At 34.1% G+C, this 15,488-nt stretch overlaps 1 protein-coding gene across 1 annotated transcript in view; it reads left to right on the top strand.

The window, feature by feature from the left end:
• LOC129799824 (voltage-dependent calcium channel type A subunit alpha-1-like) overlaps positions 1–15,488 on the top strand; it is a 108,511-nt gene that overhangs the window by 36,778 nt on the left and 56,245 nt on the right. Inside the window, exons 2-3 of the mRNA XM_055844055.1 lie at positions 13,641–13,950; positions 14,014–14,153. Coding sequence (XP_055700030.1) covers positions 13,641–13,950; positions 14,014–14,153 — 450 coding nt within the window. The remainder of the gene's footprint in view (positions 1–13,640; positions 13,951–14,013; positions 14,154–15,488) is intronic.

Consider the following 15,488-nt stretch of genomic DNA (forward strand, 5'->3'; position numbering starts at 1 on the left):
TAACAAATTTGCCCTTTGCAGCTATGTAAGCTTTAATCTTGAGGAATATTAAAAAAAACGATTTCCAAATACTGAAAAATAGAGGAAATGTTTGTATATATTGCTTTCTGTGCAGAATTTAAATAATAAAAATATTCCGTGCCTTTAAAAGAAGGGGAAAAGTTAAATTTTACGATTTCACCGGGCACCCCCAGTGCAACCAGGCGCGCGCATTGGAGCCGGACACCTACACTGTAACAGCTGTGTATGCTCAATTAGACTTTCCGCAATTTTATCTGTGGCTAGTTTAAACAGATTGTAATTGATCCAAAATTGTTTAGAATTTAAGACCTTACAAATAAATCAAAACTTTTCTCAATCGATTAACATAGCACATTCGTAAAGCTTTAACCTTTAAAAATTCCGAAAAGAAACGATTCTCAAACACTGAAAAATAGGGGAAATATCTGTATACATTGCTTTGCGTGTAGAATTTGGAGAACAAAAACCTACAAGACCTTTAAAGAAGTAGAAAAGTTAGATTTTCTGATTTCACCAGGCGCCCTCACTGTAACCAGGCGCCCGCATTGTAATCAGACACCTACACTGCACTGTAATAACCGTGTATGCTCAATTAGGCTTTCCGCAATTTTATCTGTGGCTGATTTAAACAGATTGTAATTGATCCAAAATCGTATAGAATTTAAGACTTTTCAAATAAATCAAAACTTGTCTCAATCGATTAACGATTGGGCTATCTAAAGCTTTAACCTTTAGAAATTCCGATAAGAAACGATTTCTAAATACTGAAGAATAGAGGAAATGTCTGTATATATTGTTTTCCGTGTACAATTTGAAGAATAAAAAACTACAAGGCCTTTAAAGAAGTAGAAAAGTTAGGTTTTCTGATTTCACCAGGCGCCCCCACTGTAACCAGGCGCCCGCATTGGAATCAGACACCTACACTGTAATAACCGTGTATGCTCTAGGCTAGGACTTTCGCAATTTTTTTTCTGTGACAGGTTTAAACAGATTGGAATTGATCCATAATCGTATAGAATTTAAGACCTTACGAATAAATCAAAACTTTTCTCAATCGATTAAGAAATTTGCTATATAAAGCTTTAACTGCTTTAACCGTTGGAAATTCTCAAAAGAAACGATTCCAAAATACAGAAAAATAGAAAAAATATCTGTATATATTGCTTGCCGTGTAGAATTTGAAGAATAAAAGTTTTCTATGCTGTTTAAAGAAGTGCAAAAATTAGGTTTGATGTGTTCACCAGGCGCCCCCACTGCGACCAGGCGCCTCCATTGAAGTCAGACCCTTTTATTGTGATAACCGTGAATTGCTTTGTGTTGTCCGCATTATTTTTAGATAACTCAACTGATAACCGTAAAAACGATCAAACTCGACCAAAAACGTTCTAATTTGTATGCATAGAGAAAAAGATATAAAGGGGAAAGCGCGTTACCTTCGGACGATTTAAGCTTCGCACAATAAATTTTTTCTTCAATGTGTTATAAATGAATTTGGCTAATTATAATATTATATTTTAATAGCTAGTCCAATGTCTTGAATTTTCAGGAGAGTTCTATGGGTGAAATCCATAAGGAACACAGAAAAAATTGAATTGTCCGTAGCTTGAGTCGTCCGAAGGTAGCGCGCTTTCCCCTACATAGAAAAAAATATTTTGTAAAATTGTTCGTAAATGTTTGTGAAATCCTATGGCAGACTTACGAAATGCTCGTAAATCGTATAACCCACAAACAAGTTCGTAAAATTTTGTACTTTTTTCACAAACATTGTTCGTAAAATGATCACTTGACGAACATTTTTTGTACTTTTACAAACATTTGTTCGTAAACACACAACAAAATGTTCGTAAAATTTTGTCATTTGTTCGTAAATTTTTGCCAGACAAACAAAAAATACGAACAAATGACAAAAATTTACGAACATTTCTTTGTGTGTTTACGATCATTTACGAACAATTGTTTGTAAAAGTACAAAAAACGTTCGTCAAATGATCATTTTACGAACAATGTTTGTGAAAAAAGTACAACATTTTACGAACTTGTTTGTGCGTTATATGATTCACGAGCATTTCGTAAGTCCTCCATAGGATTTCAGAAACATTTACAAACAATTTTCCAAATTTTTTTTCTGTTTAGTGATGCTTTATACAAATGTTTTTTAGAAAACGTTTTTCTCTCTAAATACTCCCTCCGTTCCGAAATAAGTCGTACGTTTGGCGAAAAATTAGGGATTAAGGAATAGTTTCAGAGAATGTTTTTGTTATTTGTAAATATCTTAAGTATGAACTATCCTCCATCTTCAGGGATAATATGGGGATCCTATCACGATGGTAAGTTGAGGATTCGATATGTTGAAGTTGTCCATTTTTCGCGTTTTTTTCAAATAGCTCCGGTAGATAGTTAATTACTACAAGATGGACTGTGATTAACATTACAGGCTAGAATTTGTTCTAAATTATTAGTATGCACAAGTAGAACTCAACAGTTATTACCGATATGACATTTTTTATATCTCAAATTTTGCAGAATGAACAATAAAAAGAAAATCTTTTTTTACGTGTTCGAATATCTGGAAGCAAAATGGTGGGAAATATGGACTTGGAACCTTTAGCGGACCCCCCATAAGTTGACCCTAGGACAATTTATATGTTTCTCTAAAACATATCCAGAATTGAAGAAAAAAATCGCACGACGTGTTTTTGAGCAATCCCAAAAAACATGATTTTGGAGGGGAAGGGGTGGGGTGGGGGCAAAATAAAAGACATATTAATGGTCCCAGGGTCAACTTATGGGGGGGTACCCCGAAGGTCCCAAGTCTGTATTTCTCACCATTCTGCACCTATTTTAGATTGAAAATAAAACGCCAAAAAAAGAGATTTCTAAGACATTCGTTCCTCAAGATACCATCAAGACTGGACCCCAATTTTAGTGCTGCACATTAGCAATAGTTCTTTACAAGAGATAATTGTTGATAAACAAAACATTTACCAACAAACTTTCCCTTAATCCCAATTTTTCCCAAACGTATGACTTATTTCGGAACAAAATTTTTTCTCAAACGTACGACTTATTTCGGAACGGAGGGAGTATAATTTTTCACTTTTCTTTTCAAACGTTGATCTCAATTGCAATAAACTGCGGTTAAATCAAATTACATAATTTTTAAAAACTTTTGAAGGATTGATACACTTTGTAACAACGGAAATTAGTGTATATTTTTTTTTAAATAGTGGTTCTAAATTCTAGCACAAACTAGACTATTTAAATAACTTAGTTTTTGGTTTCCCCTATTGAATTTTTCATACACATTGTTCAGTTTCATTCTCTTTAGTTTACAAAACCAGAAAGTAAGATACAATGGCGGAATAGTTTTCAGTATGTGAATATTCTTCTCAAGTATGCATATTGTTATCCCATCAGATGATGTATTTTTCTTGATTGTGGAGAGAAAATGGGGCAAAATAGAGTTTAGACCATGAGTGCAAGTGAAGGCCAACACAAAGGGAATGAAAAGGGGGTTTCATTCAGACAATTTCATTAGTTTCAATTCACAATGTCAGTGCAAAAGAGTGGCATTAAGAAAGGGGTTTGTTGGAATATTTTCAACTATTTCCATTTTCTATTCTCACATCTTTGTTTTTAGATTAATGCTTCAGACATTTAAATTCACAACGGTATACAATTTTCTAATACAAGTGGAAACAAGGGGGCTGGTGAATGGATGATGTGAAAAGAAATCCCATGATGCGCTGTGTTAACACAGTGGAAAGTGAATGTGGATGCATAAATGAAAAGTTCCACTCCACAGTGGGTTCTTTAATTATTGGAAAAGCGCCCATTGAATTGTAGTGTAATATAATGATGCAGTGTCAAGAAGCTTCAATCAAGAATTCACGTGTTCCCCAGGGATGGGTATGTGTCAGCATCTAGTGCTTCTTGTCCGTGTATTTATTGGCGACAATCTCAGCTGTGGGGGCTGGTGATAAATGCCCCATCCTCTCTTGTGGCTGCTTGTCCCGATGACTAGCGTGACGTATCAATGGCGCAAATAAGTAGTATGTGTGGGCGGTTGGAAAAGCTAGAGAGAGAGAGCAAGTATATGTATTTGTGCTGAAGAATTAGTGTGTGGTGTGGGTTGATGGAGGACGTGCTGATGGAAACTCTGAGGCGTCACAGGCTGATGGTCGTGTATTTTGAGATGTTACACTCTGGGAAGGACTCGGAGAAGTCATGGAAAATGCAAGAGAGGAATGTCACTTTGAAGAACATGGTTTGATTTTAAGCGAGAAGTTAATTGATAGGCACAGCAACATACCAACAAACTAAGCATGGTTATGTGATTTCCTTCCGAGAATCTTATACAATCATTGGGCCAATTACTGCTAAATCTCACCATCATTAACTCTCGTCTCGACCTTTCCTACTCATGATTTTCTTCTTGGAATTTTTCAGCAACTCCCTTTGATTTTTTTTCTTAGAAATCCAAAGTGACTCTACAATAATGACGTTATTTCATTAGAAATTCGTACATTGACCTTCCGAATCATTTAATTTGCAAGTCAGACTCCTACGTAATCGTTATTCCATTTAACTAATAGGAAACTACCTAGAAAGTATTTGAAACCTTGAATAGAAAGCATAATGTCGAACCTAAGTTTAGTTGTTTAGTAACTGGTTGGATTCTCTCTATTAATTAATTACAAAATTGCTTACCGCAAAGTATCACTTTGTGAAAGACAGCAATATAGCAATGTACCAGGGAAGAACACTTTTTAGCTATCTCAGCACCCCTTAAGAACACCCTTGCAATTAAGTAAAAATAGATGGCAGAGCGTTCCAGTTTACTACCGATTAAATTGATTCACAAATAAGAAAATTATTCAGAAATAGAAAATTGCTCGAGAAGAGCACATTTTAGAACATTTTGACATGAGTGACAATACGGACAAATAAAAAAAGTAAATTCAAGAAAAATAAATTATTTACAGGTAGTCTGCCTATATTCACTCATTGAAGTGGATTTTAACTGTATTGTAGTCTGTTTCCGTTATTTATTGATTATTTACCTTATAAGTTATTGACAGTTTGATCCCTTTCAAGTATTTTATTGGACAGGATATCAGTCAAAATAGGCCTAAGGTCTAATGGCCTTTACACACTAGGATAAATTTATTTAAAAAAATGCCTTTTTAAAGAAAATGTCCCCTATCCTTGTAGGCAGAAACGTCAGAATTTTTTTTTAAAAAAGGTAATTTTTGACAAAAATTGCTTCTAGTGTGTAGACACCAGACCTGAGCATGGGGTTAAAGGGGGGGGGGGCAAAAAAATTATTTACAAGTACTTTACTTATTCATTACTGATTAAGTCATCGATGCAACCAGAACCAAAATAATTCAAATTTAAGCAAATCAATTGAAAAAGAGGTCCACCAAAGTGGTTTAGCTTTGGCTTTCAAAAAAATCGATATCGAAATGTTTCCAGAAATAGGTACACTGAGAGAAATCCGAAAAAGTTAAAATAACATTCCGGAAATGTTAATTTTACCCTGCATTATTGATCTGAAATCGGTGTTAATATTATGCTTTTTAGGTGTATTAGGGGTTAAAGTTACCATTTCTCATGTTAATTTTACGCTTAAAATGGTGTAAAATTAACATTAAAAAATGTTGATATATTTTTACACCTAAAAAGTGTTAAAGTTACGAGGAAAAAAAGTTAATCGCACCCTCTTTTTTTTCAGTGTATTTAAGAGCAAAATATTCACCTTAATTACTTTTAAAACATATTCTAAAATGAAAAAAAAAGAACGAGAAAAAGTTTTCAAAATTATCCAAAAAACATGATTTTGTGAGGGAAGGAGAGGCTGGGAAAAAGAATAAAAAAAACGTTTGAAGATAATGCTCATTTATGAGGGGTCACCAAAGACCAAAGGTCGATATCTCTTACCGCTAGCGCTCTAGGTCGGTGACAAATAAAAAGAAAAATATTATACTGCTCTCTCTTTGAGTTCGAACAGTTACATTACCCAGAAGGAATATTTTAGTATCGTGAATTAGTCAACGATGTTTACTATAAAATTTGCGCGAAAATTATGGTAAACCAGGGGCCTCTCGACATTTCATTTTTCCATACGTTTTTGCATAGAGGCACTGAAGACTATTTTCAAGTTTTTTCCTAAAGAGAATTGACTTATCAGTCTGATATATTTCGAAATCGTGTATTAAAAGCTATCTAAAAATACATATTTCATAATGTACGCTAAAATTTTATAAGAACTACGAGCAAATTTGTTCAAGTCGCGGTGCAATATCTGCAAAATTTTTACAAGGAAAAGTGAAAAATAGCTTCACTTTTTATTAGGTTTGATGGGCCCCTGGGTAAACTATTGGTCTTTAGGTTCTTGTTACGCTAGAAATTAATTACCTAGTAAATTTTCTTATTTTATTACAATTTATAAAACGAACGCAATTGGCACTTTAGTCTCATTCATAACAGAAGATTTATAAAATTAAAACTTTTAGTAACACAATTTCAAATATGTTTGCTTTTAAAATTATTGTTTTAGAGGTTATTCGAGTAGATACTTAGCTCATTATTTACATATTATATTTATTATTCAAATATTTTTGTACGGAGGCGACCAAAATCCCGAAAGCCGAAATCCCGAATATTCAAAATCTTGAAAGGTATGAAATTATATGTAATAGAATAATGTGTAGAATAATTTCCCAAGACACAAAAAGTTTCCCTTTGCCTTAAGAAAGCGCAGGTGCAAACGTGGGAGTAGATATGACACTTTTGAGAATTCAGGATTTTGGCGTTCGGGATTTTGGCTTTCGGGATTTTGGTTTTTGGGATTTTGGCTTATGGAATTTTGGCGTTTGGGATTTTGGCTTTCGGGATTTTGACCGGGACCCATTTTTGTATTCATTTAAATTTGTATAAATTATAATTAATTATTCTATCTATGTTATTTCTCTAGGTTTTGAAATGATTTCCGTAGGGGAAGGTGAGGCAGTTCACTCAGCTAAACTTTTTTTCAAAGAATCATTTTCTAAACGAATATGAGCCATATAAAAAAAAATTATACCCCGTAAGTTTCTACTGGGTCTTGGCTATGCTAGATAATATTTTATTACCCTATAAATATGTATTTTCGAAAATAATATAAGTGTGAAACTGACGCACGCTCCCCCGGTAATTGACGTTTTTTTTTATAAAAACAAGAACTCTGCAATTTTTTTAACTTTATTTTTTACTCTACTTATGTATTTGGTTTGTTCATTCTCACTGTTTCTATAGCTTTTTTAAACGATATTTTTAAAACCCTATATAAAGAATTTTTAAACATCTGTTGTTACGATAAGGAACACTCAAAATTCATTGTTATTTCAGTATTTTGTATCGTGTACTTCAAATCTAAAAATTACTTAAAGATCCTATATTAACGAAATATTTTAAGTTTTAGGGGAAAGTCCCCAATCTTCGTACGTTCCCAAGCTTCGTAATAGCTAAATTTTTCCAATGTTTCTTAATAAATGTGACTAATCGCAGTCATATTTTAAAAATTAGGGGAAAATGCCCAGTTTTAAAAATATATAGCGGAGTCACATTTATTCGGAAACATAGGAAAAAAATTACATATTACGTTTGAGATCGTACAAAACATTGGCACTTTCCTCTATTTTCAGAAATCAATATTTAAAAAAAAAATTAGCTTTATTGCAATGAACGCAATATTTCAATCTGTAAATTTTATTGACTTACTATACAGTATCTGTAAAATGACTGTGTTTTATTTTTGTCGGGATTGAGAGTCAATGGGGGTAATACTGTGCTTTCATTCATATTTTCTTATTTTTTTCCTTTTTGTGCGAAAGGTCAAAAGAAGTTCTGAGAAAGATTTGTTGCAAAATTGTGCAGTATTTTGTGGTATTTTCACAGGAATTCCAAAGAAATTTCATAGAAAATTAGCACGATATTTCTAAGAAGAGTATTAATGAACTAACTAAATTTATTTATGTTAATGCACAGCAAATAAAACGCATTTAAGTATTTTTCTAATTTATTTCGTATGTTTCGTATATTTTTTTGGTTATTTTAAAATTAAATGACAACATAAATATGACTCATAAACGTCATAGACCATCGTGAATCACTCTTCCACAGTTTTTATAGTGATTTCCGTGATTTTGCTCTTAAGCAAAGTGTGTATGTGTCATCACAGAACCGTCACTGAGGGTGACTAAAGTGATGCTGTGTGCACTACTCCTCACTCAAAATGTAAATCCAACTAAAAAGGAATGTCTCCATCCTCAGACCAGACACTAAAAACCCATACCTCCCAAATGGGGAGCTTTATAGTGAGCAGGGGAGGTGTTTTGTGTGGCACGCGTATGGTGAGAGAAAGTTGAGGGGTTTGTGAATGTGTCATGTTCTCTATGTTGGAATTTTTTATGTAAAAGTTGGCGACTTATGCGCATCAAGGCTCTACTTTTTTTCGCCTTCTTACTACCCATTGAAACCCTTGGCATTACATTTCCGGAGGATAATTTGTTTGTGTGATGGGCAAAGTGGAACCAAGATGTCTGATTGCCTACATCAAAAGCTCTGCTATTGTGAATAATATATATAGATGACAAGACACAACTTTATATACAAATACATCACACTTTTGTTCTCGTTCCTTTGTCCTGAACTTGTTCAAATTGCTGATTTAACCTCCTATTTTGGAGTGTCTTTCATTCTTCGAAATCTTAGGACGAAGCGTTAAAAATGAATCATGACCAAATATTTGGCTAGGATTTCGAATTAATGATTTGGTTAACACTTAGGGCAGAATCACATTGACAGTAAAATGCTCACCGTCACCGTCAAAGCCCTCACCGTATTTCGTTGATTTACGCATTTTCATTGCAATTCTTACGCAAATTTTTCATTACGATATTACCTTGTCTCATACTCGGTGGCACTAGGTGAAAATAGTATAAGAAAATTGAATAAATAAAGCGAAAATACGATAAACGGTAAGCAAAAAAAATCTGTAGAATTTTTTTGCTACAGTTTTTCGTACAGTTTTTTTACTCACCGTTTATCGTATTTTCGTTTTATTTCTTCAATTTTCTTATATTATTTTCACCTAGTGCCACCGAGTATGAGATAATGTAACACGGTAATTGAAAATTTGCGTAAAAATTACAATGAAAATGCGTAAATCAACGAAATACGATGAGGGCTTTGACGGTGACGGTGAGCATTTTACTGTCAATGTGATTCTGCCCTTATTGACAGTTTCGTCCATAATACCTAAATTTATTTAATGTAGGGTCAAAAGAACACCCTTCAACAGGGAACTTTTGTCAGAATTTTGAAATTTATTTAATGTATTTAATAAAATGTAAGTAATACGACTTTTTTGTAGTAATATAGCTTTACCTAAGAATCCCAAATAATATATAACCAAAATAATAGGTCCCTACACAAGTTCTTAAAGTATCGATAGGTGGTCCTTTCATCCTAGGCTAAACTGGTTCAGTTTAGCCTTGCTAGACGTTTTGAACAGGTTTTAAGAGTGAAATTGATTAGTTCGTGGCGGCCCAAAATTCAAATGGAAATCAAATTTCCGTTTTAGTCAGTGCGTTCAGTCTGTAAGTTGTACACTTAGAAAAGTAAATGGTTCCTAAAGGTCCTAAACAAATCAATAAGAGCAAAAATGGTCTATTTTTGCTTTGAGTGGTCAGCAAATCAAATATTGACGTAAAGGAGGGAAGCTCATCTACATTTAAATCGATGCTTTTTCAGATATTTCTAAATAAAACTGGGGTTAAACCGGTTCAACTCAATGTAATTGAGATAAATAAAACAATTGTGGATTTCAATTAAATTATGGTTAGGTTCACTTTCATTTAGAAATATGTGAAAAAATATCGTTTCAGTGTGTGTGTGTGCGGTAGTGTAGCCCTACCTCTCTCTGGAGGTTTAAAGGGAATACTCACCAATTTCGACATAATTGTACTATTTATTTTATACATTATTTTTCTGGAACTAACATTTATTTGTAGAAAAAAGTAATTCAGAAGTTTGATTTCAACCGCTTGAACATTACGCGAAGTCCTAATTACTTGACTGCATCTCTTATACAATTCTTAGATAAATTAATGATTTTTTACAAATACGAATATTTTGTGTTTCATTTGTGACCATTCCAAATTCTTCTTTAATCTCTAAAAAGAAAATATCCAGTATGTATGTAAAACTTAATAGACGAAAATATTTTCTTGTGGTGAGAAATCCCTTTCACATTGTTAATTAACTAGGTCAGAAAGCTCTTCATTATTGCTCGACTATCTCTTCCACTATAGACTTGACATCGATTTTACAGAAAAGCTCTCTTCTTGCCCCCATCGAGAGGGCCCATTTTGTGAGTCAGTGTAGGGAGATTATTATCGTACCAATTTATTTGAATTTAGCCTCGTCTCAATGGGATACGGAACTCTCAAAAATTGCTCAAACCGGCAACTTTCTGAGCGAAGTTTTATAAACAAGTACAACCCCTTTTTGGTGGGCCGCGAGTTTACCATTGCATGTCGTCATTAGAGACCTGATTAGGGAGCTTTTTTCCGGCTTCATCATGTGAAGAAGAGGTCCAAATGGTTTCAGAATATGTAATTTAAAGAAATTTGAAGCGGTGAAAATAAAACAGCAACAAAGAACAGACATAGTCTTTTATGAAATATCTCTAGAGGAAGATAATAGTTTGCCAAATTTCTTCAGATTTCGACCAAAACTATCAAAACTTCTGCCAAGTAAGGATTTAGTTAATTTGAGACAATCTTTATTCCAGTAATGTCTGGTATATGGTGAAAGCACTATCTCTTTAGTTTTTCTTCCTCATTTATTCAACCAAATGTAACTCCATTGTGCTGCGAGATAGTACAGTGATTAATTCACAGTTCAAAACTCTTCATATTCCTGATTTTCAATTATGCTAGATTTTTTTTGCAACCCGCCCTTTTCCCACATTTCATCAAATGCTGCATTTGACACTATTCGTGAATACACAGGCCCATTGTGATATATATTCTCTTTAGGAATGTAGAATAGATTTTGTGAAAAGCTCTTGGGTGCACTTGTGAAAGTTTCTTCTATGCTGGGACACAATTAAAGCACCGCACAATTGAAATGGATAGTGAAATGGTGAAATTGTAATGATGGAAATTGTGCCAATTTGCATTGTCTCTTGTGATTCTTCATAAGATCATGCGGTACGAAATGCGGATGGGCTGAGTCCCCAAGAGATGTACATGACTATCATCACTGAATACCCCAATTCAATTGCAAAATCTCATCCTGGCCTCTCAAATAGTGCGGAAAATTTGTGCTTACAGAGAGTATTCGAGTAATGGGTTAAGCACCGTTTGTGGGAAGTGGTTCAATTAGCAATTCACACGTAATTTTGAGGACTTAAAAGAGTGTTTAATTGATTTGCTTCAAGTTATTAGGTTTATAGCTTTATCTATCTTCCTTGCTACAATATGGTTTATTGCTCGACCACTAACTCTACAGAAAAGCTTAAGATCTTGCTTGTCAATTTAGGCAAATCATACGGAATTATTTTGGACCAATTTTAGGACTAATATGACCAGAAGAAAAATCTGAAGCTGCCCATATTTGATACCGGGATCTCACAGTCATAGATATAGAACTCTACCAACTAATTTACTGAGGCTTAAAATAAACTGTTTCTAAACGGTCAGTGGTAGCGAGATAAAGTCTCACACTAAGTTTAAAAGAGATGGCAAAGCGTCCCAGCTTTGCGGAATGCTCGAACTAACGAGATAAAGCTCACCGTGAATTATTTTTTTTTGCATAATCTTTTGGTATTACTGATCTACTGGAGATCAAATTGATTCTTAAATCACAAAGGCATTTGAAAATAAAAAAATCGGCATTTAACCGACTCATTACCGATGAAGACCGATGCAGCCGAGTTCAAAATTTCAATACCTTTCCAAAAAATCAAAATTTAACCAAATTGGTTGAAAATTGAGCCATCCAAAGTGGTTGACCTTTGATCTTCAATGATTCAAAATGTCGAATTTTCCGGTCATAGGTATGTTTGGGCGAAATGTTCGCCTAGACTAGCTCTAAAACATATCCAAAAATCATTGAAAAAGCTTGGAACAATTTTGAGAAAACCCGAAAAAACATTATTTTTATGGAATATTAATTATTGGGGATGTAAAATTATTCAAAAATCGGTACTTAACCGGTTCATTACCGATGAAGACCGATGCAGCCGAGTTCGAAATTTCAATACCTTTCCCAAAAATCTAAATTTAGCCAAATTGGTTGAAAAATGAGCCTTCCAATGTGGTTGACTTTTGATCTTCAATAATTCAAAATGGCGAATTTTCCGGTCATAGTTATGTTTGGGCGAAATGTTCACCTGGACTACCTCTAAAACATATCCAAAAATAATTGAAAAAGCTTGGGCCAATTTTGAGATAAACCAAAAAAACATGGTTTTGGTGGGAATAGTGGGGTGGGGGTGGGGAGGGAGATAAAAACGTCGAGAGATTTTTTTTATTGGGGGTCATCGATATCGGAAGTCGATATCTCTTACCGTTTAAGCTCCAGAACAGTGACAAGTTGAAAAAAGGACGATTATAATAACTGCTCTTTCTTTGAGTTCGAGCAGTAAAATAAAACAACAAATTTAATATTAAATTCTATATATTAATCAGTAAATTATATGCAATTATTATTGGAAATTGTGCAATGTTGACGTGATCTTAACTCTCTGGTATGCGTTTTAGACTCTCATGACACTCAAGAAACAGCCACTTCAGGCTCAGTATCCTTACCCCTCGTTGGAACTTCTAGTTCTGAAGATTGAACCATTGTACACTGAGATGAGACCTTAATGTAACCTATCTTCCTATCTATCTAAATATGACTTGATAAAATTGTGATATAGGGGAAGGCTTTCAGGCTTCGCACACACTTTGGCTTTGAACTCTTCATAATTTTTCTATATTTCTTTAATGAATTTGATCTATCTTTATGGCAATATATTTTAATAGCTAGTCTTAAAGTTTCACTTCCTAAAAAAAACAATTAGGGAAAGTGCCCATGCTTGATACCATTGGAAGCTTCGTAATGACTAAATTTTTCCTATGTTTCTCAATAAACGTGACTCTGCTATATATTTTAAAAACTGACTACTTTCTCATAGTTTGTAAAATATGGTTACGAAGAGTAACATATATATTGTGAAACATAGAAAATTTAGTCATTACGAAGCTTCCAATGGTATCAAGCATGGGCACTTTCCCCTAGGTCAGATTCATTAAAGGAATTTTGAAAAAATAAGAAATGTTCGAAACTAGAGTCCGTGCGAAGCTTCAAAGCTTTCCCCTACAACGGGTATAGGTAAGGTCACTTTATTATTTGAAATTTATTTCATCATGGCCTTTTCCCAAAAACTGATCCTGAACTATATTGATTTTCCTGTTTAACTACTTGTTTTTAAAATTACCTTATAGGGACCTATACAACACGTTACTTATCGTTGAAATACTTGTTTTTTTAACACGATTTTTTTGCATCTTGTGTTATAGGTTGGCAGCGGCTCAGGAAGCGGCGCTAGCGGGACAAGGCTCCACAAGCGGGGGGCACAAGGGGGCCCATCGCTTAGCTGATAGAATGGGCGGCCCAAGTAGTCAGGCGGGTCAGCCCCCGGCCGGGGGCGGACCCACCTCATTGTTTATCCTCACCGAGGATAACCCCATTAGGAAGTACACACGATTTATTATCGAATGGCCGCCCTTCGAGTATGCTGTGTTATTGACAATCATTGCAAACTGTGTAGTGCTGGCTCTGGAGGAGCATTTGCCTCACGGAGACAAAACCATATTGGCTCAGAAATTGGTGAGAATCCGTCAAAACTGAATTTATCCATTTCCCATTCACTAATCATATATTGTTTTACAGGAAAAAACGGAGGCCTACTTTTTGGGCATATTCTGTGTGGAAGCTTCGCTCAAGATCATAGCCTTAGGGTTTGTGCTGCACAAACACTCCTACCTCAGGAATATATGGAACATTATGGATTTTTTCGTTGTAGTGACGGGGTAAGTGACCTATTCTTAAATATTCATCATTCCTCTATTTCAAATTTCTTGAGTTCCAAAACATTCAAAATCAATGTATAATAACTTTTGAGGATTACTCTCATTAACAGAAAACCATTCATTATCCATACAAAAAGATACTTTAATGTAAATATAGGAAATTTATGAAAAAAATAATGATGTGATATGGTAAAACGGATACACTAATTATACTACTAAAATTTAATCAAATTCTACGACGCGATAACAGTTCTATGACGATCTTCGCTGAGGCAAATGTGGACGTTGATTTGCGTATGTTACGGTCCTTTCGTGTCTTGCGGCCACTTAAACTAGTCTCTAGGATACCAAGTAAGCGGTTCGAGGCAGCTACCCTCCTCACTACACGTTACCTTTTTTCTGTTTTTTTCGTATATTTTTTTCTCTGTAACTGAACGAGCTAACGAGATATTTTAAATATAGAAATATAACGATAGAGCGTCTCTTAATTGTGTTGTGCTAATTTGAATTTCCGTTTTAGCTACATTGAGACAAAACATATTATGTACTCCACCTCAGCATACTTAGAATGCTATATATAGACTTAAATATTGTCAAACAGGTGAGACAATTAGTGTCTCGATGCCTCTGGAATATACCAACATTAGTTAAGTTTAACATGCTAGTCTGATAGATGTTTTCAGTGATATTTATTCCTCAATGACATTGGCAGTGACCTCTATATACACAAGACTGTATGGTATACCCAAAGCAACAAAGACTATAATTTTATAAGATTATTTGAAAATAATATAATTTCTCTGTTTAAATTAAAACTCTCTGTTTAAAAATGTTTTCAAATTCTGTAACAAATTCTCAAAATTGTTCATCCAATATAGGGGTGTTTATTGATCTTAATTGACTTTTAGATTTACATCTTTTAAAAATATTATTAATTTTATTAATTCGTATAAAGCCCAAGTCAAATGGTTCAGCAACGTATAAAAAATCCAGTAGTTTAAACCGCTTCCATGTTTTTTTTAATAGCATTTTTTGAGGGAAGGTCTGATACGTTAGCGTTGAATCAAGACCCAGAAGGTCCGAAATACTTCTGGTTAATCCAAAAATATAGTCCATTGTTAGTTGAACCATTGAAGCTGAATGGCACAGTAATTGTGAAACTACATCAAGCCCTAGAAGACAAGGCATTTTTGGATGTGAAGACACGACTTCGTAAAGAATCAAAATTTCTTTTTAATGAGCCATTCATCAATTTATTTTATGTGAAAAGGAATTAGTTTTCAGTCGGGATCTTTTGTATCTAAATACTACTTATCTTAGACCTTAGAGTAAATA

The sequence above is a fragment of the Phlebotomus papatasi genome, chromosome 1 (genome assembly GCF_024763615.1).
Source record: "Phlebotomus papatasi isolate M1 chromosome 1, Ppap_2.1, whole genome shotgun sequence".
In the NCBI taxonomy this organism is placed as follows: Eukaryota; Metazoa; Arthropoda; class Insecta; order Diptera; family Psychodidae; genus Phlebotomus; species Phlebotomus papatasi.